This window comes from Necator americanus, chromosome V, assembly GCF_031761385.1.
Source record: "Necator americanus strain Aroian chromosome V, whole genome shotgun sequence".
Taxonomy (NCBI): Eukaryota; Metazoa; Nematoda; class Chromadorea; order Rhabditida; family Ancylostomatidae; genus Necator; species Necator americanus.
Window position 1 is genome coordinate 62013 of NC_087375.1, and position 23154 is coordinate 85166.

The 23154-nt window shown below is 37.7% G+C and overlaps 1 protein-coding gene across 2 annotated transcripts; it reads right to left on the reverse strand.

The window, feature by feature from the left end:
• Positions 1 to 706: 706 nt before the first annotated feature.
• RB195_012533 (uncharacterized protein) lies at positions 707 to 18910 on the reverse strand (the record flags this gene model as incomplete). 2 transcript variants are annotated; one of them, XM_064201941.1, is made up of 14 exons in its annotated part: positions 707 to 786; positions 864 to 976; positions 1473 to 1554; positions 1611 to 1734; positions 2825 to 2952; positions 3316 to 3469; positions 4180 to 4250; positions 4418 to 4535; positions 6586 to 6647; positions 6711 to 6808; positions 9540 to 9604; positions 16802 to 16881; positions 16976 to 17129; positions 18842 to 18910. In XM_064201941.1, the coding sequence occupies 14 exons, from the start codon at positions 18908 to 18910 to the stop codon at positions 707 to 709; spliced, it is 1398 nt and encodes a 465-aa protein (XP_064057822.1). The 2 variants fall into 2 exon arrangements, with proteins under 2 accessions (XP_064057822.1, XP_064057823.1); XM_064201942.1 differs by lacking the exons at positions 9540 to 9604; positions 16802 to 16881; positions 16976 to 17129; positions 18842 to 18910 and having other exon boundaries at positions 6711 to 6762.
• Between the last annotated feature and the right edge of the window lie 4244 nt (positions 18911 to 23154).

A 23154-nucleotide genomic window follows, 5' to 3' on the forward strand; every position in this document is an offset into this window, starting at 1 on the left:
GAATTTCTAGAAAAAATAAAACTCAGATAGGTTTTCTACAAGATTTTTTTAATTTTCAATTTTTATAAGATAAGAAGACGTATAGTTTTTGAATCGGTCTCATGTCAAACCACGTAAAAAAAAATTTGAAGAGAATGGTTTGCCCGAAGAATCACGTAATTAATACTAATGGCTTCTTTCTTGTGTAGACTTAAAAAATTAGTAAAATACCAGTTTTAGCGACTAGCTGAATTGCAGCAGCGACTGGATTATTGAAATGTGATGGTTTTTTGAACTTTTTCATTTGAATCCTTAGGGTTATTAGTGTTCAATATTTATAAGAAAGAATTTGTCGTATTGAACAATGATATACACACATGAGACGGTTTTCTCGCTCTAAACTTTGTTTCTTTCCGAACTATTAGAATTAAATCCATGGAAGGGAATTTCTAAGCACCAAAAAAACCGAGAATTGTGCTATTGCGCGTAGTGTTGCTATTAGTGCATCATTATCTTCGTGTAAATCAGAAATAAATTAAATTTTCTATATTTTTAGTAAAATTTTGCTTCAACCTTTACGGTTGTCCCTCTCATTCATATCCGGTACACAGTTGTTGTCTACAAAACATTCAGAGGCATTTCTTTCAATTTTTTTGTTTTTAATTAATTAACAACCTTTATTTTCTTCAACAGTAGGCGTCAAAAACTACCAAAACTATCGGAACTATCAAACTACAAATATCTTAATTTTTCTGTAAGCTCTTTGCCTTCGAAATTTGTTGCCGTAGACGGTATACGAGATCGTAGCTGAAATTAGAGGTGGATCAGTTTGAATTCTTTGCAGACTTCATTCAAGAATAAAACAATAAGGAAGAAAAAATTACATGCATTTCCGGACAATCGGCAGCAAAATCCAACAGGAGTCCTATTGGAATAGGCGCAGTACTCGTCCCGATTACAAACATCTGAATGATGAGCCGAGCCGCATAGGGTTTTGCTGGAAAGAAATCCGTGCAGCCATTATCTCTTATTTGGTTTCTAAAGGTGCCACAAAGGTCCTTTCTAAAGGTCGAAATGCGAGTGGCCGAGCATCAGTGATGGCTTCTCGCCAGCTTATTGAAGTAACCCCAACGAATACACTGTTGAGGAAACCGGAGCGAACACATAAAGGTACGCTCTAACGTTACTCGTAGAAACTAAAGCGGCTCCTACGCCGTTTTTTTTCACAACGATTAGGGAGAGAAGGACGGAACCATTTCGGATCTAGCAATCCTCAAGCCCATCTCTAGCTTATCCCTCGGATTCCCTAACCACGTCAGATTCGTTGTATGCTGCCTTTAGTCATGAGCTCACGCTCCTAAAAGAAGGTTCATGTTTGCCCGGCAGACCGCGATGCGCTTTCGATCAGCGAAGCAACGGAGGACGAAGATAGACGGAGAGTGCGTTCGTATTGCTGCGATCTTGCGGACCAACATTTATGCCGAGGATCTTACCTGAAGACCAGCGGAGTGTTTCCAAGACTTATTGGTGTAAATCCGTTCATGCAGGTTAGCTGATATGACATTTTCCAATATGCTGGAAACAATATTGCTGCGTTTTTCGGTCGAGAAGATGCGTCTAAAAACTCTTACGAAAATGTGCGTTCATGCATTCTTGTTGGGTATCGTAAGTTTGATTGGCCTCTTCTACAGGAAATGCTGGATGTTTGCAGTCTGATCTCCTTGCAAGACAGGCCATTCCAGTATGAGGATACCACTTAAATCCAAGGATTTATTTGAAAGCAGATATCGTAACAATAGGCGATGAAAATCATCTATTTCTTTGTGAAGAGTAATGAAAGGCTAGACACTACTAATTAAAATTATTTAAAAAAAACGTAAGAAAAAGAAATTACGAGAGGAGTTCTTGAAAAAAATGAAACACAGTTTCCTCTCGTTTGTGGTATGCGAAACATTTTGCATGTAGGCTTCATCGAATTTGTGAGACTTTGCGCATTAATCCGCAGTATGTGCCTTTTTTCAGAATGAAACTGATTTAATGAACCTCAACGAAGATTCACATTGATAACATCTTTGCTGGGTTATTTTTATGTAGGTTACACGAAAATAATGTTAAGAACTGTTTTAAATTTTTGCCGGTTTTTATTAGAGCAAATACATCATCATCATCAAAAGAACAGCTATCACTGGAGTCAGCGATTGTAGACAACTAGCCCTTTGTAGCAGATCCGATGAGCCCAAAAAGGAAGAAGTCGCGGGTGAAAAAGCGATCTCTGCCTTGAGTTTGTCGTAAATTTTTAAACGTTTCAAGTACAAATTGTTAGATAGTTCGGAGAAGTTAGTGTATCTAGACAGCCCCGACGATGCCAAGCGAGTTTCTGGACTAGGTCGAGATTTTCACCTACCTCAATCATGAAGCTTCATATGATCAATTGTAGTCGTGTATCAAATAAATACTATCTGCTTCTTTTGAAATGCTTAACCAGAATGGCGAAGTTAGTAGCGTTTTGCAGAAAATCACTGATTGCAAGTCTGTCTAAGAATCTTTTTCCTCTTAAAATTTATCGTTGGAGGCCAAACACCAGATGGTTGGCTTGTAATCCTTGGGACAAACTACAACAATCCTCCACAAAATGCAGGAGTAAAAGTTCTTCGAATCCCATCTAGAGGAAATTCTGTTAATTTTTTTATTTTCGGGTGCCTCATTCTTCTCTTCTAAGCCCGACGTTTTTGTCCACTAAACTTTCAAATTAAAAAACACATTAATATTATTAGTCTAGTTATCCATAAATTAAATCCGACTTGTACATGCTTGGCACTGTTTAGTAGTGTCCCAATTTTCTCACCTCAATTCCTCTCCTATCACCATCTGTGTTACAGTCATTTGGAATAGCTGGTGGTGGCGAAAAGATAGAGGCGTTTACAATGTGCGCTTCAGCGCCACCAATCCCAGACTGAGTGAAAATCCCGGCAACTGCAATAATATACATGTTTTCGCTAATTTAAAGAATTTTGAAACATAGCAGTGCATCTAAGATTTGCTTAGTTGAATGCTTTGACGACAATGTCCGACGATCCCGTCGGACACTTTTCTGCCGCGTGGGAAAATGTCCGAAGATGTTGGGAAGAGGATCAAAAAATATTCTATGATTAGTTATCAGATTTTTTTAAGGTTTTCGTATCTGGTTCTTGGAACACATCCCGACGATGCAGTTAGACTTTTGGCACGAAAAAAAAGAATTATGCAAAAAAATTTTGGCAGATACGCAAAAAAAAACAGTTGAAAAAAAATCGTCAATGTGTTAAAAGTTGTTCAGTAAAAAGTGATGAACAACACCTGGCGCATCTCCCACGAATGCTCTTTTATTGCAACAGTATGCGAAGCTTTCATGTTTGTAACAGTATTCAGAGGATGTGCATATATCGGATCTCATCATTCCATTAAATCTTCGACACAACCATGGTGAAAATATGTACGGAACTGGATCGTCCTATAAAATTCATCATATCTCAAGGATGTAGAGTGGAACAATACCCAACTAAGCATCAAATTCAAAACCATTAAGGATGCAAAATTTCTATCTTCTTTTGAAAATCAGAAAAAAATAAATCTATTGTTCCCCCAATGTTGTGCCTAATTTAAATATTCTTTAATCTATATATACATGGAATAAATAAATTCTATTCTTTTTCGCAGAACGGTCAAGGTTAGCTTTGGTGGGCAAAACTACTGAAGCTAAGTAAAAAGACGGCTTGCGCCAAACTAACGATCCTCTTCCTCGAGACGAAATTGGGCTCTTTTTTTTGAAGGATATGTGGCCTAGGAACACCCTGGATCTCAACTCATTAGACTTTTCTGTTTGGGAATTTATTTTATTCACTGGTTTTGTTCCATTCCTTCATCGAATCGTTGCTCTGTCGCACCATCGATTCGATGAAGGAACGATTTGACGCCTCCATCAAAACTGATGGCGCCCACTCCCGAAGTGTGTAATGTGTCTATACGATGCTTTTGTTTATTGTTTTATGAAAGTAATTTTTTTAGATGTTTGTGGGCAAGCTATCAAGTTTGAGCTTTTTTGAAATGATTTTTTTAAATGTAATTTTTGGCCACCCTGTAGATGTCATTTTATTGTCTACTGATTATATCTTCAAATTTATCTCTATCGTTTTATCTTATTTTACTGAACGTAAACCTTACATTACTTCGGTAGTAGACCGCTAGTTGAAGTGTGGATGGGCACGAGAGTGTGAACCTCCTCCACTGGAATGCTGGAGCAGACTATTATTACTATTACTCGAAGTGAACCCAATTTTAAAATTTGAGTTGACGACGATATTTTACCCCACGTATATTTTGGACGATATCCCAAACACATTTGCAAAGTAAGCCAATAAATAAAATTCCTTAAAAATAATATCGAGGAAGTCCAACTTACGCATTTCTTCCAGCGTACATTCTTCTTCGGTGGAGTAGAACTGTGCTCTTACCTGAAGCGGAGTTTCGCAATCTACCGGATACGCAAAGCAGGTCCTTTCGACTTTGTCGAAGTACCACTGGAAAGACATTTTAAGAAAGCTTCAATTATTTTTAACATTAATTTAGCTCTAAGGGTGAAGATAATTGTTTACTTTTAGGTAGAAACCAATTTATACAAATACCTATAATTAAGAAAGCTGTTAACGTTTTACAATTAGCAGATAAACAAAACAAACAAATACCTCATTCTCAAGAGAAATTCAGAAACGAGTAATTAGAGGTTTCTTAGCTTGTATTCAATAACGAATGCATGTATGTACTCTTTACTGCTCCTCTTTCTGGTGTTTTTTGTGGTATTTGTTCCTTGTATACTCTGTTAGTACACATATGTATAACCTTGTAAAGAATAAATAAATAGATAAACAAATAAATTAATATACACACGCCTACTACATAGCGGAGACATTGGATAATTAGGAAATTCCCTACGAACCTCTTTCATGATTTTCATTCATCGAACAGATGAGTGCGTCATCGCTCACGTTAAAATCAAGTCGTTTCAAGGTTTAGGGTGCTTTTAAGTACCGTACGTAACGCATTTACTCAGTAAAGGTCCATTTGTGCTTAGAGTGTGACTGTTGCCACATCTATGAGTTTGTGGTACTTGTGTCTTGCAAAAAAAAAACAAGGCACTGTTAAATCTTTCCCTCGCGCAGTTTTTTCTCCTTTTTCTTTGATGATTTTTCAACTACGATACAAGAAATACATGCATTCACTGATTGTTTTCTGGTAGGTGGTAGTTATTTCTACAAAAATTGTTTGAGGTACAAAATATACGGTATGTAATAATGAAATAATAATAATAATCTTAAATAATTATATTGTAATGAAACGTTGCCAAAACACACTTCACTGTCATGAAAATGTTCCTCTTTTTTAAATCCAAGTGAAACCGCTGTAAAGGGTTGATTAGTTTACAACACATTCTGCACTCATGTTGGCAAAGTTGCGAGCCTCTTAAAGCAACGACTGATGTTCCTCCTTGATGGTAGTATCACAATTCATTGATGATGGAATTAGAAAAAGGACAGAGGAATGTAAAACCAAATTGAGGTTCTCATAAAAACCAGCCATTAAAAGAATTCTATTCACAAACAGACAGCTAAAAATAGATAGACTAACAATGATAGAAACCTTGAATTCCAAAGATTCGGAAAGACTGTCCTCGAAAAAGCACGAATAGCACGAGTAGCTTACGATGAAGACTTTAACTTAACTTTATTACGAGACTTGGGACTACAAAAGCTATTCTACAATCAAGCCTTCAAGTTTCTGAGAGCTTCTAAAATGGAAACTTATTACAGAAACCTAACTCAGCTGCGTGAATAAAATACAGCAGAATGTAGAGAAAAGGAGTGGAATAAAAAACCTATTATTTACAGACTCTTAGCATCTACAACTGCATCAGCTGCAACAAGTACAACAGCTTATGAGAAATTTGATCTAATTAATAAATTTAGTTGGAATTTAATCTCTTTAATTCGTATTTGTATATGTTTAATATTTAAAACATATATTATATTATTGTTATATTATTATTATTACATATTTTTATTTATATAAAATCATTTTTAACTAAACGTTTTAGAGCTGTTCGTTCACCAATTACTGATGTTGATTTATTCCGTGGAAAAGCTTTTCTTTTAATATTCACTCCGAGATGTTGGATATGAAGACATTGACATTCAGGAAAGGAGGTTCCTTTGAGTTTGCCTATCGTCTGAACGCTTTCTGTGGGGTAATGAGGCGTTTGAGAAAATACGATGTTTTTGACCTGCTTTTATATTACCACAGTTTAGATTTCTCGATTTTACTCCACATAGTTTACCAGAAAAACAGCGCGAGAATTCGGTATTCCTTAACGAAAAATCCACGCTGGTCAGGATGACTCGAAAAAGATTAAGTTGCAATATTTTGGATGAAATTTCGGACCTAGCTCAAAATATGTATAGAACTACAAAGTAAAGGAGGTAAATTTAGAAGTGAAAAAAATCAATCCGAAAAAAATAAAGAACTAATTCCGATCGATGTTTCTAACTGAAAATGCAATTTTTCGAAGAATCTGACCATGATTTCATTCCTTTGATCGCTATCTTCGCATGTTCGAGCTGCTGTAAGATGCATAAGGCCTGGAAATGTGTGGGGATACGGAAATAGAACTTCAAAAAATAGCCCAAGAAGTTTCCACTCACCTATGATTCCTATGATAGTCCACAAAGGACTGTCAGAACAATGTATTGACATGAGAAAGTGAATAGTTGTTGTTGACTTATCAGAAAGGAAAGTTCCACTACACATTAACACGTAGGAGAATGATAAGTAATAAAAATGAACACGCAAAAATTGGAGGTTTCGAAAGTGATGTGAGCAACGAAAAGATTTTTGAATGAGACGAAAATGATAGCAGACGCGCATTAATTGCGTTCCTCAACACATTTTACGAGCGACTTTTTGAGTCACGAGAGCTTCCGCAAGCTAAGAGAGAGAGAGACATAGACGGGGACATAGACAGTAACATTTCCTCTCCTAATTACTTGAACATGTTGTTGTTGTTGTAGGGAAATAATCAACGTCTAAATGTTATTCCAGCAGTGTATTTGGATAACTTCATCAGAATATCAGAGGTTATCCAAATACACTGCGATTGAAATTCCATTCAAATTCATTACATTAAACATTCGCAACAAGTAATGTTATCCCAGCTCTGTCAACCTCTTGGAGAAGGTTGAGAGGGCTACACGACACGACATTCACTAAAGCTCAAATCAAATTGTAGCAATAAACCGTAAACGTCGCTGCGTTGGTTGTAAAACTTTTGTCGTTGATTTCGAAAAAGTGCCCGATTGTTGTAAAAATACAGGTTTCCATTGATGAACGTGCAATTTTGTACGTTTTGAGTGCGTATTTCTTTCTATTCTAATGTATTTGGTGTAATGGCTCCAGAAACGTCCAAAAAACTTTAGAATACTTTTGGAAATGTTTGAGTTCTCAGAAAAAAGTACATCTTTCTGCGTTCTTCCCATAAAATTCTCTAATTGCCATTTTAAGTGGCCGTATCGCAGTGAATGACGGCGAAATGAAGAGATATGTATTTTAGTTTTTTGGTTTACAGATTCGTTCTGTTGCGTGTAATCATTTTTACCGTAATTTAAAAAGGAATCTTACTCGCGCTTTCCGGAATGTTTATCTGAAACCCTTAGGAAGGTGGAACCTTTAGGTTTGAGCGTGACCTTTTGTTAACAAGTCAAACTTTTCAGCTGCATAAGAACTTTTTCGTCAAAAGGGGGAACATTAGCACTCATAGGTGGAAAAGTAGTTGTAATTTTATTAGATTTTAATGCAGGTGATTATGAGTGCTAACCTTTGTATTTCACTCAACTTAATGCGAAAAAATACATACAAAGTTCTTTCATAAGAATTGAACAAACTTATATGAAAGAATTGAACAAACTTATATGAAACCAAGACAAACTTCCGTGAATTTCAACCACATCAATCCAGGGGATGACTTGCTTGACTCATTCGGTTATGGTACGACGCGAATGCTCCCTTCCCCGCGGTGTGCCGTACTTAAGCTCTGCCCATTCTTTTCGATCTTCAGTAAGAGCTTGGACAGAATATATCGTCTTTATATTCGTCACTTTTCCACACCCAGCGAAACTTGACTCCTCGTCCAAACCTCCCACTTATGCCTAGTGTTCTTAGCTCCCCTTTCACCACCTCTCTCCACAACTTCTGATTTCGACCAACTTGAATCCGGGAGAATCCTCAAAACACATCGAACAAGGCAGTCTGCTAGTCTCCTCATAATTTGAATGAAGAGGCGAGGACGATTTCCGTATTCATTTACGACGCCGACATCAGATATAAATGCTCTCCGCCTGTCATCTACCGGCACGCCATACTAACATCATCAAGGGTTTTCATTGTGGCATACCTCAACTGTTTAAGCAGCTTCCTTTCCGTGTAATCAAGCTTCTTCCTCCGAATCCGAAACAGGCTTTAGCACATCTATGCTCAACATCACTCTCGTAACTGCTGTTGTTCTTCAATGCACCCCACATAAGGAAACTCAGTTACAAGTTCGTTTGATTGTCCGTCCATCCCGATTCCTATTTTAGATCTCCGGGAGACACGCATTTGCTTACACTTATAATGGCGTAGATGTAGTCCATAGTTTGCAGCTGGGTTCTATAACAAGGTTGACTGCATGTTAAAGTTTCGTACTACTTTCCTCGATTATAACAACATCGTCGGCGTAGTCGAGATCAGTTAAGGAGCACTCTGGTGGTGCTTAAAGTGCAACAAGACTGACTACAGTGGCTTCAAATAGCGCTGCCACATTTCGATCCTCTTCTGGCGATGAACACTTGGTCATTCGTGAATCGGTGTAGGCGAAAGTCAATTTATTCCTGGTGCGTTGTTTCTGGTTTCTTCTCATTTTCAGGCTCTCTGATAAACCTCCCCATAATACTTCATTTCAAAGAACCGTACGTGACATGCACCAGTGAGAATCCTCGACGGTTCTTAAGATTTACAACGGATACCTACTTGTGAAGGGGAATTATATATTATTTTATAGTGCGTCTCCAGTCGGTTATCCTTTCGATCCACATTAAACAGATCATCTTCGTCATTCCACCAATCCCAGATAGAGCAAGAGTTTTCAACGTTTCTGTCAATTCCGCCACCTCCACCGGACTTTCAATTCCTTATCTTTTGAGTACAAACCAGAACCTCAAGTTCTGCAGGTGGCTGACTTTCATAGTCGTGATAACCACATGTGCTGCGTTCCACCACCATATACTTCTATGCATTTCCATTTTCCCGCACGTCTGCCTCATGATGTCGGTGACATCTTTAGGCAAACGGTCGATTCCACGATTATGAATATAATTTTCGTCACGCATCTTTGCGAACAAGACAGTGAAGAGTGCTTCTATAAAAATAAATAAGAGCCGAAATACAACCGCTCGTGGCAAAAATGTCTGCTAAAAAGCTGCGGATGATTATGCACCAACTCATATTTCTTGACTTCATCCGCTGCAGTGGCATACTGTAGTAGGCGGGGTTTCGCTAACTGGGCCTGAAAGGCAGAGCTGCTGCATTAGCATCCCAGATTAGACGGAACGAGCAGCTGTAATCCGTTGTGCATTATTAGTTCTTCCTCACGTTTCCCTTTTTCTAGTTATAGTTCTCGAGCTCTTGTAGGTACTCTGGTACTACATGTAAAACCAAAGCCATTATTCATAGCTAGCTTTTCTAACCACTTTCGTGTTCTCACTAATGTTCGTAACTTGCATCAAAACAACACTGTGCTCCTATGAGTTCCTTGATCCAGTAATTATTTCGACACTTATTATGCTATTTTATACTTGCTGAGCTATTTAGATGTTTTCATGCCAACTGATAGTGGTTACAACTCGCCGTGCTGTGGTTTCGAGTCATCACCATGGTCCGACTCTCTGTGTTTCTCAGGATCACACTCGCTTTCCAGAACAGACCGTAGTGTAAACCGAAAATTGTGCTATGCGTCAACGCTTTCTTCTTTTGAAATAAATAAACTTGGTAAGTTTTTCATTGGCATAAGTGGTAGAAAATACGATAGTTATTACTGGTGTTTTTCGCCTTACTATAATTTAGCTTCTAAAATTTTCATTCTTACTCGATACTTAATTTAGGTGCTAGCGATCTCTCAACTGAAATTTCTCTTCGTTCCCATCAATCTGCTTTATTCCTGCTTAGGTTGTGTGATTCGTCTGAGGAGGAGTTTTCAGTAATATCCGACCTCTCCAAGGTCAGTTCTGATCTTTTAAAGTTTATTTTCTAAGCTTTTTTTTTATTCTTTTCCACTTCCAGGCGAAGTTTTACACATCTACTCTTCTCCGATATCTCGACTTTTAACTGGGAAGCCTAAAAACGTTGCTACCTGTGATCTCGTTTCTATTCGTCTTTTTTGAATGTGCTTTGTGGGATTCTATCAATAAAATATTAATTAATTTGTTATGTTTGTGCATAGGTACTTATCTTGTTCATCTTTTTCGTTATTCGTCGGTACATACATATGCAGATGCAGACCGATGAATCACAAAAAAAAATTGGACAAGATGAAATAATCCATTCTTCTTGAATATATGTTCTATAAACTCTGGACCATCTTATTGTTTCCGAGAATATGTGTGATCACAGTCAAATCGGCATTTTCTGAATTGGTGAAACCTCACTGATCACTTTGGTTTTTTTTTTTACAACGGATCACCACAAAACCTTCAAATGTTAACTCTAAGCAAGTTTCTAAGCTGGACAGTGTACAATGAGCTGGCATCGCTGGAACGTTATCCAAGTATTTTCATGTACGTAGACTAAACTCCAAAATCAATAACGCACCACTCCTGATGTTGCTCTGATCCTCGTAAATTCCATTTTCCATGGTTCCTACGAAGAAGCAACTACCTAAACGTAATAAATGAGGTAGAGTCATCTACAAATTTTAGAGCAAAATATTGAAACTTTGGAAGTATCCAAACTGCAGACCCGTTCTGATCTTTCGGATTACTTCTAGGTTCTTATTTAACAATAAGGACGCAGTAAGTATGTAGGGATGCCAAAATGCACTCCAAAAGTTCGTTCCAATGAGTGTTAAAAGATAAATGTGATTTAATGACGATATTGCCGTCACCAAAAGATACGAAACAGTAAAGAGTAGAACCCTAAATTCTGATCAATTCTGGTGTGTTTTCAATTATTTGTGAGTCAAGTTTTGTGCTACCTGTATGGTTACCGCGAGTCGTCTTCATTACTCTTTATACCATTTCAAAAACTTCCAGATCACACAATTTGATATACTTCCTTTTTTCTTAATTTATGTATGTAATTATCTGTGAAAAAATTAAGTGTGATCGTTGACCTCTCGCTCTTTATAAGGTAGGCCCGAAAGTCTTGCACCAACTTTTTTTTCAGATTTTTAGAGGTCTTGAATTAAATTAGAATGTTCTAGAAGCTTCCACCGAAGAGGAATATAAGGTGTGCTTTCACTGGTATTTAACCATGACTTCAGTATTCTTGATAAGGCTCTCGGTGAGTCTTTATTGCTTTTTAGGTTAAAGTTTAAACATGAATGGAATAGGAGTTCAGTTCCGTAACTCCGCATAGATGGCAGCTACAATGTTTCTGAACAGGATTTTAGCAGGGAAACATTGTTTACTGTTTCGCACAGTTTTCCATTATTTCCTGTGGTGCAGTGAGTTATAAAGAATTGGTTGTGGGTAGTAAAATAAGTAATAAACAGTAATAAGTAGTAAAAAAAAAGCAAAAGTCATATTTGGTTTTTAGTTGACGTCTACTTCAAGTGAGACACAGCAATTCTTACAGAGAAAAATATAAAATATATAAAATAATAAGATGTAATGAATAATATATATAATATATATGTGACAGAAAAAACTCTACGGGTCAGCAACTGCTTCTGCTGATACCGTACTCCCTGGTAACTTGTAATTCGATCTGTTTCTCAGCTGTCACAGGTTTGACACCTGTGCAACGTGTTGCTGACATGTGTGCTCAGCTAAGCACTCAGACGAGAACAAGCTGACTGAGGCTAAGCCTCATTAAGTATCTACGTAAATCCTGATACTGTAAGCATCTATTGCTCAAATGGGATCTACGTTGGACGGGGTTCGAAGCGATAAGATCAAAGAAAAAGGATGACACACGCAATTTAGCTTGATTCGTGTGATTACGGTTATTTACGACGGCTAACTCCTGTAATTATCTTATTATCGTTGAATGCGAGAAGCTCTTGCACAAACGATGCCGACGAAATCGGAGAAGCCATGCTTCATTCGACTGTAAATAACAGAGAAATCGTTTGTTTCGTGCGCTTTTGATGAATGACCTCAGCGAATGTTGTTAGCAATGGTTCATATTTCGTGTTTTCTCCTTTTTCATATTTTCTTTCTTGCCATTCCTGTTGAGAGATGTTTTAGAATGCTAGTAGTGCAACTATTTAACTGTGTTTTTGTAATAAGTTCTTTGAAAAAGCGGCTAGTTCCTCGTGCACTTGTCCACTAGGCGAAAGAAGTGATGTACATATATAGGTAAATGCCCAAGACTCGGACAAACTACGAATTTGAAATTACTGCTGCTTTCACTTACTCAATTTTATTGAACCTAGAGAGGAGTGCTAGATGCATATGTAGTACGCACCGTTTCACACATCAACATTTGAAGTTTTTCTTAATAACAAGTGCATAGGGCTGACAAAGAGGAACTGGAAAATAAAGAAATGTGGTTCTTACTTCGGATCATCTCGGGAATTCCATGAGTGATGGAACTTTGTAACCGAAGGCACAAATGTAGTAGCGACAAGGGAGTATCAACAAGTTTTTTCTACCACAAGAATTTTTCTGAATGCATTTGATCCACACATTAGAATGTTTTTCCAACTCATTACATATTCATGTATGTGTCTTATACACCACTCACATCACCAACTCATAGAAAGTCCGGATTTCTGCTGTTCTTCTTTTGAACGAGGTTGGTATTGTCAAGACAGCTCGTAGAAATTGCAGCCTTTTGATAAATATAGTGTGGATAATTATTATATTGGAATAAAACAAAATACTACTGTGAAATTTTGCGAGAAAAAAATGCACATGAAGCACTACTACATACCCCGCAAAGGTCATGTTGCAGAAACTGCCTTGAAGGCGATGAAACATATTTTGAATTTAAAACAAATTTGGATTTCGTCCACAAGGAGGGAACTGACACCGAAAATGGTTTCAGTACAAATTGAGTCACGGAACTGAACGAAAACCAACAATGAAGCTTTTCAGCTCTACTCCAATCAATAAAATCCGAAAATCTGTGCGCTCCTAAAGCCATACCTAGAGTTTCTAGAAAATAGTCCCCACCTAAGATGTTACGACAGTGTTTGTAGTTAATCCATCAGAAGTTTTTTTTTCCTGTGGAAACATCCAGTAGTGCAAAGTAGAGCAGCCGCATCCGTAAAGAATGTCGTAGAAACGAAAAAAATTGCAAAAGCATGGCTTAATTGAGATTAGTTGAACATTAGGTTGAAACAGGCGGAAGACGGTAGATTTTTAGAGTGTACCCCACATTATCCCTGGCGGGATTACTGTAAATCCGACTGGCCAAACGTGGCAACCGCCTACTTCATCAGTTTCGCACAATCGTAACAAAGGAAGCACGTATTGCTTGCGTATCGTCAATTATAATGTCGCCATAATAGCGACATCTGCATCAGGAACGAGTAAATAGCGGAAGCGAAGAGACGTAAGGAACGTTGGGGTGTTGTCTCGTGTGTTCGGATGAGGTCCGAATGACCTTCAGCGGCGCTTCTTTTGTCTTGAGCATCTCACATAATATTACGATCTCTATTTAGTGTGTCATCAAGCGCAGATGAGAGATTCATAGAAAATCTATGCCAGAGTAGCTACGACCGAAGAACTGGAGCTCTTCCAGTCACTTATACCTTAATACTCTGCAATGACCCAAGGTTTGGTACTGAGCTCAAGTGTCTTACGAGCAATGCAATCATCCTTAAATCCTAATATTAGCTATGCTTATTTACACAATGATTGCACTACGCACACTTCCTGACTAATTGGGAACTGCCACCTGCACATTGTTGGCAGCTCCATGCTGAGCCACTTATGGGGGTGTCGCGATCAGCATTTCCAGGCGATACGAGACCTATCCAAGTTGGATTAATGGTATTAGTGATTTTTAGGAGAAAAAAACATCCTGATCATTTTTAAGCAGAGCCACACAGTAGTGTTTTACTTTCGAGTTACTTATTTTACTTTTTTCGATTGTTTTACTTTTTTCATCAGTGGTATAATTTCTCCACAATTTTCAAAATCGTGTTTCAAAATAGTCCCTAGAATAACTTCTGCATTTGGACTTTATAGGGAGTAGTTAATACCTCATATTTTCAGAGCTTGGTCCTAAGTTTAGGCTTTTTAGGTGCACTCTCAAAGTAGGATAAGCACTTAAGGAAATAATCCCATGAACTCTGTGACCCGGTCTCAGATAGCTGTCAATTAGTGGCCTACCACTGTGTCTCGTCTAAATCGTCATTGTTTAAGTTCCTAATTAGCAACTCTTCAGAATGACGCAAGCGTCATTAAATGTTAACCAGAGGAATACGGTAAACCTACACCGAGGGTTAAGGCGAGGGCTCTCATTGCACCTGTTGCCAGATTTTCTTATACGCTTGTTAGGTCACTCATAATGCGTTAATTAATACGCAGTTAATGATCCAACTAAACATGAGTAATTAAACATGATCAGATATCATACATGGGCTAGCCATAAGAGGGGAATTTTTCTATAAAAATAATAATAAGAGAATAATAGTAAAGAAATTTCTCATATAATAATATGAGAAATAATAAGAGGAGAGTTCTTCTACAACTACGATTTTTAATTAAGGGGGTTAAGGCGCTAGATAGACACGCTGTCAGGACTTCGTAGAAGTATTCTGAATACATCCACTACTTCATCATAATGTTCATAATGTTACTAATGAGTGGTTGCTAATTTTCGAAAGAGAGAGATTTTGTTCCAGAATCCACCAAAATGTCTAGATCCATCTGCTCTGCGTGTATAAGATTATTCGCCTTATCATAATTCTTGTTCTAGTTCATGAATAACCAGAATCATAAAAAGGAATGCTATCAAATCCGATTTTTTTTTTCAGAAAAGTAAATTGCAGTCGAGAGCGGAAGACATTTGCACGTCCTAGTTACGCAGATTTACGAGACCTCACCACTGAAATACAAAACTCGCACATTCCACTCCACGTAGGACTTGAACCATGGTTCACTCTCAAAAACCTTAAATATTTAGTAATAATAATTGTTATTGTATAACAATTGTGGGAGATAAGCTCATGCATAATTTTGTTTTGTTCTTCTCCATTTCATCTTGCCTTTTCAAAAATTATTTTTAATTCTCTTTCCACTGTTGAGCCACGTTGGCATTACATTACATTATTACCTTTTCTGCGCAGTCTGATGGGTTTTTTCTTCTAAATCAGCTGTAGGAATCAAGCGTTTCAAGTTATAAAATTAAAAGTTGAAATAAAATTCTAAAAAAGACCACACGTCTGTCAAGAATAATTATGGCGCCATCGAGATCGCAAAATCATTAACCAGGCTAATGTTGGTGATCTTATCGAGGTTGTTGTTGCAAGTGTTGGAAACAGTGACAATTTTATGTGAAGTTTATAGATTTATATTATAGATTTAATAATCAATTCATTAAAAAGTTTATAATTTTTTTTTCGTTTCTACAGATAAGTAATACTATTACTATAATAGCAGAAAGGTAGAACTACAAAAGGAGGCTAAGGTTGAGTGAAAAAAAAACTTCAAAATCTTTTGTTCGCTTTGATTCTCGATTTCATTTTTTTCCTTTTTTTTTTGCAATCCAAAAAGTTCATACGGTAGCATGGGTAGTGCTCTCAGCACCAACTCAACATTATTTTTTCCACGCAAGTGAACTCTTTAGTTTAGTTGAATTTTCAGCACAGATAAAGCTAGTTATAGTTTTTTTTAACTATGTTTGCGCTTCTGTCTGATTTTGGATTTTCTAGAAACTATTGGCTGGATTTTGTAGGAACATGATTCCCACAAAATTAATAGGGTGTTGAATGTCTGCGTATGTCCTCATAATTGACACGTGTTGCACAGGTGCCAGTTGACATTGGCAGCCGAGAGGATTTACGAGTATGAGGGTCGAATTACTCGACATCACACTAAACACTGTAAAAACACACATTGTGGTTACTGTGACTCAGGTTACTGTGATGTCTGAAGAAAAATTAAGTGCTATAACGTTTATTCAACAAAACAGGTACTGTACAGATCTCTTCGATAACACAGATGACTTAGATTTAACAAAATGGTTCGAGGTGCGGCTGAGACAGCTAGAAAAGCCAACGCCATAGCAATGAGATAGTTGAAGAATTGCTGGATGAGTTTGTCTGAAAGAAAAAAAATAGCATCATATACAAAGATAAATAAATAAATAGAGAGGACACAAAATACATACATACATTTCTTTTTTTCTATTCAGACACGTACGTATGTACTCTTTGCTACTCTTTTTTGTGTTTATTTGTGTTATTTTTTCTTGTGTACTACATGTCTATGTACACTGTACATGTACATAAACACGTAGATAACAGAGATGGATGTAAAGAATAAATAAATTAAGTAAATAAATGAAAATTCAAGGGAATTAAATTTCCTACCTGGAAAAACTCGCGATCGAAATCGTCGCAAAGTTGAACGAGACGCGAAGCCATAGCTTTGGAACGGTCGTCTGCGACATCTGGAGATAAAGTACACTTGGAAAAAAAAGGAGAGAAAAAGTAAAAAAAAGAAAAAAAGATGGGGAAAAGTCCGCCACAAAACAGTTAACTTACAGTTGATGTGGTCAATTATGAGACCCTTATCAAAAAAGGTGTACGTCGATGCACAGAGAGCAGTTGAACTGAATATGGTGGAATCAGAAGATGTGCCAGCGTCGTAACCATTACATGGTGAATTATACGAGATCTTGTAATCCACGGTAAACATCTGTGAGGAAAATGAAGTATAGATCGAAAAATACACTTAGGAAAACAGTAAAATTTTAAAAAAGACGAACTGAAGACGCTTACCATTTTCCAGACAGACGACTGTTGTAGACGGCTACACGTACGGATATGACGCGCTTATCTCGTTCACGCCCTTCTCTCGCTTAGCTCGATCGCACCGCCCCCGTAGCTACAGTAATCCCGGTGGATGCGCGAAACGCACGCGTTGTTGCCATATATTTGGTCAGAGGATGCTGATCAAGTTCATCTCTGGGCTAGCAAAATTCAGCTATATGAGGTCCCATCTTCTTTAGGTCCCAATTTCACGAAACAATCTAATTTCCAAATAAACAAGGTTGAGTAGAAAAAAATCAAAATCTTTGCGAAATGAGGATCATTTCTATGTTTTAACTTTTTTAAAGCCTTGTTAGAACACAGATCTGTTCCATATACTGTTCATGTACTCTCACTGTTCGATGGGACGCAGTAGATGTATGTCCCAGTCGCTTTGATAGTGCCTAAGACTCGACTGAAATAATTTTTTAAAGGTGAAAGTTAAACTTAGAACGAGTTCCTTAATTCCCATTCAATTTTCTCAAGGATTTGTAAGGATCTGCGTAACATTCTGTCCAAGCTCCTCAACGATATCCGATCAAACAATGTATTAGGTATCGCCTGTATGCGACTGGATGGCCTTAGCAACTGAAGAAGCGTCTTTACACCGCCCGCTAAATACACAACCATTGCAACAGTATCCAACCATGTCCATAAAGAGGCCGCCCGCTTATATGAAAAACAATGCGATTGTCAATAGTCGCTAGAAAACTGGGTCCACTGAAGAATAACTAAAAGAATAGCACTGGGATCAGCAATATAATGGCAGTTGTATGCCCATAAGATTAATTATGAGTTCCAGAAAGTACAAAATTTACTTGTTATAGGAATAATTTACTCGTTATGTGCGTAGAGGAAAATGGGAGAACGGAGTAGGATAAATGGGAAAATACACCCTAATAACTCTCTTAGCTCTTAATCCCTAATTTCATGAGTTCTAAATGCGTTTGAGTACTAAATAATTTTGGCAGCAATCGTACACGGCACTAATCCCTGCTCGTTGTATTCTTTTTACTGTATTTGTTTTATTATGTATTTTGTGCACTTGTTTGTCCTCATTTTTGCTAAGTCGTTTTGGCACACCACAGAGCACACTAAATAAATAAATAAATAAATATGTATAACACGGGATGCTCACATGGAAATCAGGACTTAAAAAAAACTTTGAAAAGACTTACATACTGATAATAATGATGTGGGATACCATTAACCGGTTCTTACGCTGATTTGTCAAAGTTGTCTTCAGTTTCGTTTCATACTTCAGGAAAAATGGAGGTTTTACTTCATTCATTTATTCAGACGTACCACCGACACAGACAATAAATTGGTGGAGCAGAAAAGAAAGCATGAAAAAAAGAAACTTGTCATTGTATGAGTCAAATTTTGCAAGACCGGCACCCAGTTTATTGTATATGGAACCTGACGCTAACCTTTTTGTCTCGGATAACATAACGAACATATCTTTTTCCTACTCCAGAAAGTGAAGAATTTTTTTTAACTTTTAAAGGTTTCAAGAAAACGAGCTTTACATCAACAGGATCAGTTAAAAAGACGAAATGCTACTGAATAAAGCGGAGAAGAGGTGTTACGCTAACGGACCTTATCTTTCACCATCTGCACTCGATCTCCACGATGTGTTTCATAACTCTGTGATACAGCACTATCCATTGTTGGAGGCGATGTGGAAAACCGGTTTCTCACTCATGGAACTCACGCGGCTACCGTCTTCATATTGACTTCATGATCTATTGAAGATGAGTAAGTTTTACAAACGTGCTAATCATCATCGGATCTTTTCGGAGAGAAAATTCGCAGAACCATAGGGGAACTCACAGATAAGACACTCACCATATTACATTACTCTTAGTAGTGGGAGAATCTTGCCTGCTTGTTAAGAGTCGGAGCATTTCATAGGCGTCAGCAAGAGCGTGCTTAAACCTAGAGTCTTTCAAGTGAAATCGAAGTGACAAAATCTGGAACTGAACTTTAAGTAGTGCCTTGGACTAGATTTACCTAACACTTTTTTCTTGGTACATATTAGCATCACTACAGCAAACCACAGACTTAGTGTTTTGTTTGCTGAAATTTTTTAGGGAGGAACCGGAAAGAATATGACGAAGCAACCTTGGAAGGAAATGTACATAGATTTGTTCCCAGCAATTTAATTAATTCGCATATGTATGTATGTCCCAAGTAAATTTTGTGAACTATACATAGTTTGATTTTATATTTTATATTTATTATTTATATACATATTTTTATTTTGTGAACTAGTTGAAACAAAGTTACAAAGTTGAACTATTCAAAGGATTCCCACAAAATTACCCGCTCTCACAATCGCATACGTTGATCAGTGGCTAAGTTTGAGATAGAAATTGAATAACTTTCGCCATTGAGGCCATCGAACATTTACGAAGCTTTCTGGAAGAGTTGCTCAACCCTGTTAGCAATGACTTGCTGGTGAGCGCTAATTAGCTAACTACAAAAATAATAGGGCTGTGTGAGTAGATCATTTAGTTTTGCTTAATTTTGGTAATTTCGTTCAATGTCTCCACATTCGTAAGAAGATCACCAAAATTATTTTCAGGCTTCAGTCAGGGAAGCATTTGGTTTTTTTTTTTGATGTTTTCCTAAAAACTCCCTATACTTCCTTCCTCGTACGTATGCAGATACATGGAGCACACAGATATTCATTAAATATATATATATATATACTATGTAGTATCCAGAAATCTTTTCGAGACACACATTGTAAAGAACAGCTTCAACTTCCAATTTCACACTTCATTGTCTATTTTTCTGGGTTTAATGGTTCCTGAAAATCAGTGAAGATGTGTCGAGTTGGACATAAAAAGTCGCCGTTGCCCTTAGACAGAAATTTATGCGTATGCGAAATATCCATGTGCGCGAAAGCAATTTTCATCTTCGGGCATGTGCCATAAAAATAAATCAAAGAGGGATGCGTTGTATAAACAGTGCGCGACAAAACGTCACGCTCAATTACACGATCAATGCCCGAATTGACTCAAATGCAACACAATGGAAGGAGGGATCAGTCCACAGATCCTTCGACAGCATTGGAGTTCTCGGATGCGTTGACTGACTCTATCGTAACGCAGATCCGTTGTGCTGGAGACAGTATGCATTCGAATGAAGCACTTAAAAGTTGCCGCCATCAGTCATTGCTGAAATGTTCGTAATTTATGCATGTCCATTGTTTGATGTTTGTTTGATGAGGGTTAGCCGGCGTTGAGCCGCTCCCCCAAGTGCCGAATACAGTAACGATGCGGAAAGTTGCAACTGTTACACATCAACTGATTTAACGATACCGTCGAGGATTTGCAAAGGTAAGCCGCTGCCGGTCCCGAGGCGCTCGTCTACTCCAGCCGACATGCGCGGAATCGACACGTCTTTCTAAGCGCTAATTCGATGAAGAATGGTTATGGTATGCATCTCGAGTCACAGCCTTATCTGTTTGCGCTGCTGTTAACTCGAATTGAGGACAAAATCAGGAAAGAACAAATTTCAAGAAAAGCATATTCATTATACATGCGGGTGAGATGCTTTACTAATAGGAAATTAAGTTAGTCGACCTCCAGAGTTAATCGCTTACTGGATTAATCCGGAGCGGATCCTCGTTTCCCATGTCGAAAGACAATATTGCGGCATCTCTTGAATTAATTACCGACATCCTTATTGTTTCTATAGCGTGGGAAATGCCGTCAATAGTTCTTCCTTCCAGCTTGTATGCAGTTTACTGTACATGTTGACTTACTGTTGTGCCAGTAATCACACCTAAGCAAACAAATCACCAGATAATGACCTCATCCAGCTCTCCTTGGTTAGCAATCACTCCCAATCCCCAATATTAGCAGGAATGGTTTGCTTAGGATGTGTATCCAGCACACTTCCTGGCTAATCGTTTACCACCTGCTTAGGTTTCAGCTCCAGGATAGGGGAAGAAAAAGTTACTCGAAAATCACTGATCATAGCAGTGTATGTACTTTTCCGGAAAAGCTTTCTGTAAGTGCTTTTAGGAAAAAACATCCTCTTAGGCCTGGGACGAAGTTTCTTACTAATCCCTGTTTACCTCCCCACAAGCTACATACATACAGTAACTCTCATGTACATGTCTATATATTTCCCAATAAAATCTATAAGTTTGGACATTTTGTGGAAAATTGTGATTCGACGACCATTTTCCAAAGAAATGCCAGCAAAAGGTTCACACTTTCATCTGTTTCCTTCTAAATGACAATTAGGTAAGGATCATCGGCTAAGGTCTATGTGTATGAGAGTGAACCTTGGAATGCGTAACAAAGCGGCGAGATTAAGAGATTAAAGCAATAAATTAGCAATAAATAATTAACTGTGTGCCGAATATCGGCAATTGACAGAGATCATAGCGCCCGACAAAAAGGTGGATTATCCACTCCCCCTAGTCTACCTTAATGATCCCTTTTATCAGCGGAAACAATTGTTTAAGATATTTTCTACCATGTTGTTTTTATTGTTTGAAGTGATGATTCGAATGCTAAAGATACTGTGAAAGGTTTCGAATTTTTATTTTTCTTTTTTTCTTTTTTAAAGTTTTTTCGCTTTAGCGGTTTTTTTTGCGCATTTGAAAAGGCGGCGTATGGTATGTTTTATGTTCATTAACGATGAACGCCCCTTAGAACTTGAATTCGCCGAAGAAGGATAATCCTGTTCCGTGGAAGATTTTGTTTTTTCTTTTTAGTTTTTGTTACTTTAGAATTTTATTATTATTGGAATTATTTTTTTACACAAGCTTACTGTACATACATGTTGACTTACTGTTGTGCCAGTAATCACACCTAAGTAAACAAATCACCAGATAATGACCTCATCCAGCTCTCCTTGGTTAGCAATCACTCCCAATCCCCAATATTAGCAGGAATTGTTTGCTTAGGATGTGTATCCAGCACACTTCCTGGCTAATCGTTTACCACCTGCTTAGGTTTCAGCTCCAGGACAGGGGAAGAAAAAGTTCATTCTTTTATGCTCATGTGATCACATAGCTGACTTAAATGTTCTCATTAAGGAAGGCGCAATGCGTGGAGTGTCCTTGCTTCCTTTCACCGGACAGTGCCTGCGCCTCGTTCTTCTGCGCAATCTCTTAGCGATGCGCAGGTGTTCACACTCAGTCTGTCAGTAATTGACAGCACACCATAATATTTGTGCATCTTGTCGTGAATGCGCGAAATTAGGCGAGATTAGGGTTTCCTGTTGCGTACAAACGGAACTCACCGTATCCGCTTTGCAATTAGGGAACAATGTGGCATTCCCAAAATAATACGTTTCTTAATTTAATTCTGCTGCAGCTGAAAAACATCAACCAAATTTATTTTATAAGAACAACTTAGTGGAACTTTCCATGAAAAAACCGGGATCTAGAACCTTCATGTCACCGATGCACCACCAACGACGAAAAACAAAAAATGGATAGGAACAGTAGGTTGTTCGATTTTTATTTTCTAAAGACAAACTTAAGAACCCCGAACGTCATCCTTGGTGAAGTGATTGAAAAAAAGGAGTTGCTTTAAAACAAAATTAGAATGAAGACAGATCTTTCTTTTTTTGGAACTGGAGATTTGTGAAAAAAAACAATTGTGAAAAAGACAAAGAATGTATGTTGTAAAATAGTGGAATTCCACGAAAAAAGCAGGATACAGAAACTTGGAGGATGCACCAACGACGACGACGAGAGGCGTCTCCTATTGCGCCTTCTTTTTCCTTGCAAATAATTTTGTCTCGGCATAGGTATGTAAGGAAGAAGAACCGCTGACCATGAAAGACGGCTGTTGGGTTATGGAATACATAGCTCACGGGAAAAGAAACTTTTGTAGGAAGTTGAGCACATTTGCATATATGATCAACACATATTTATGCAT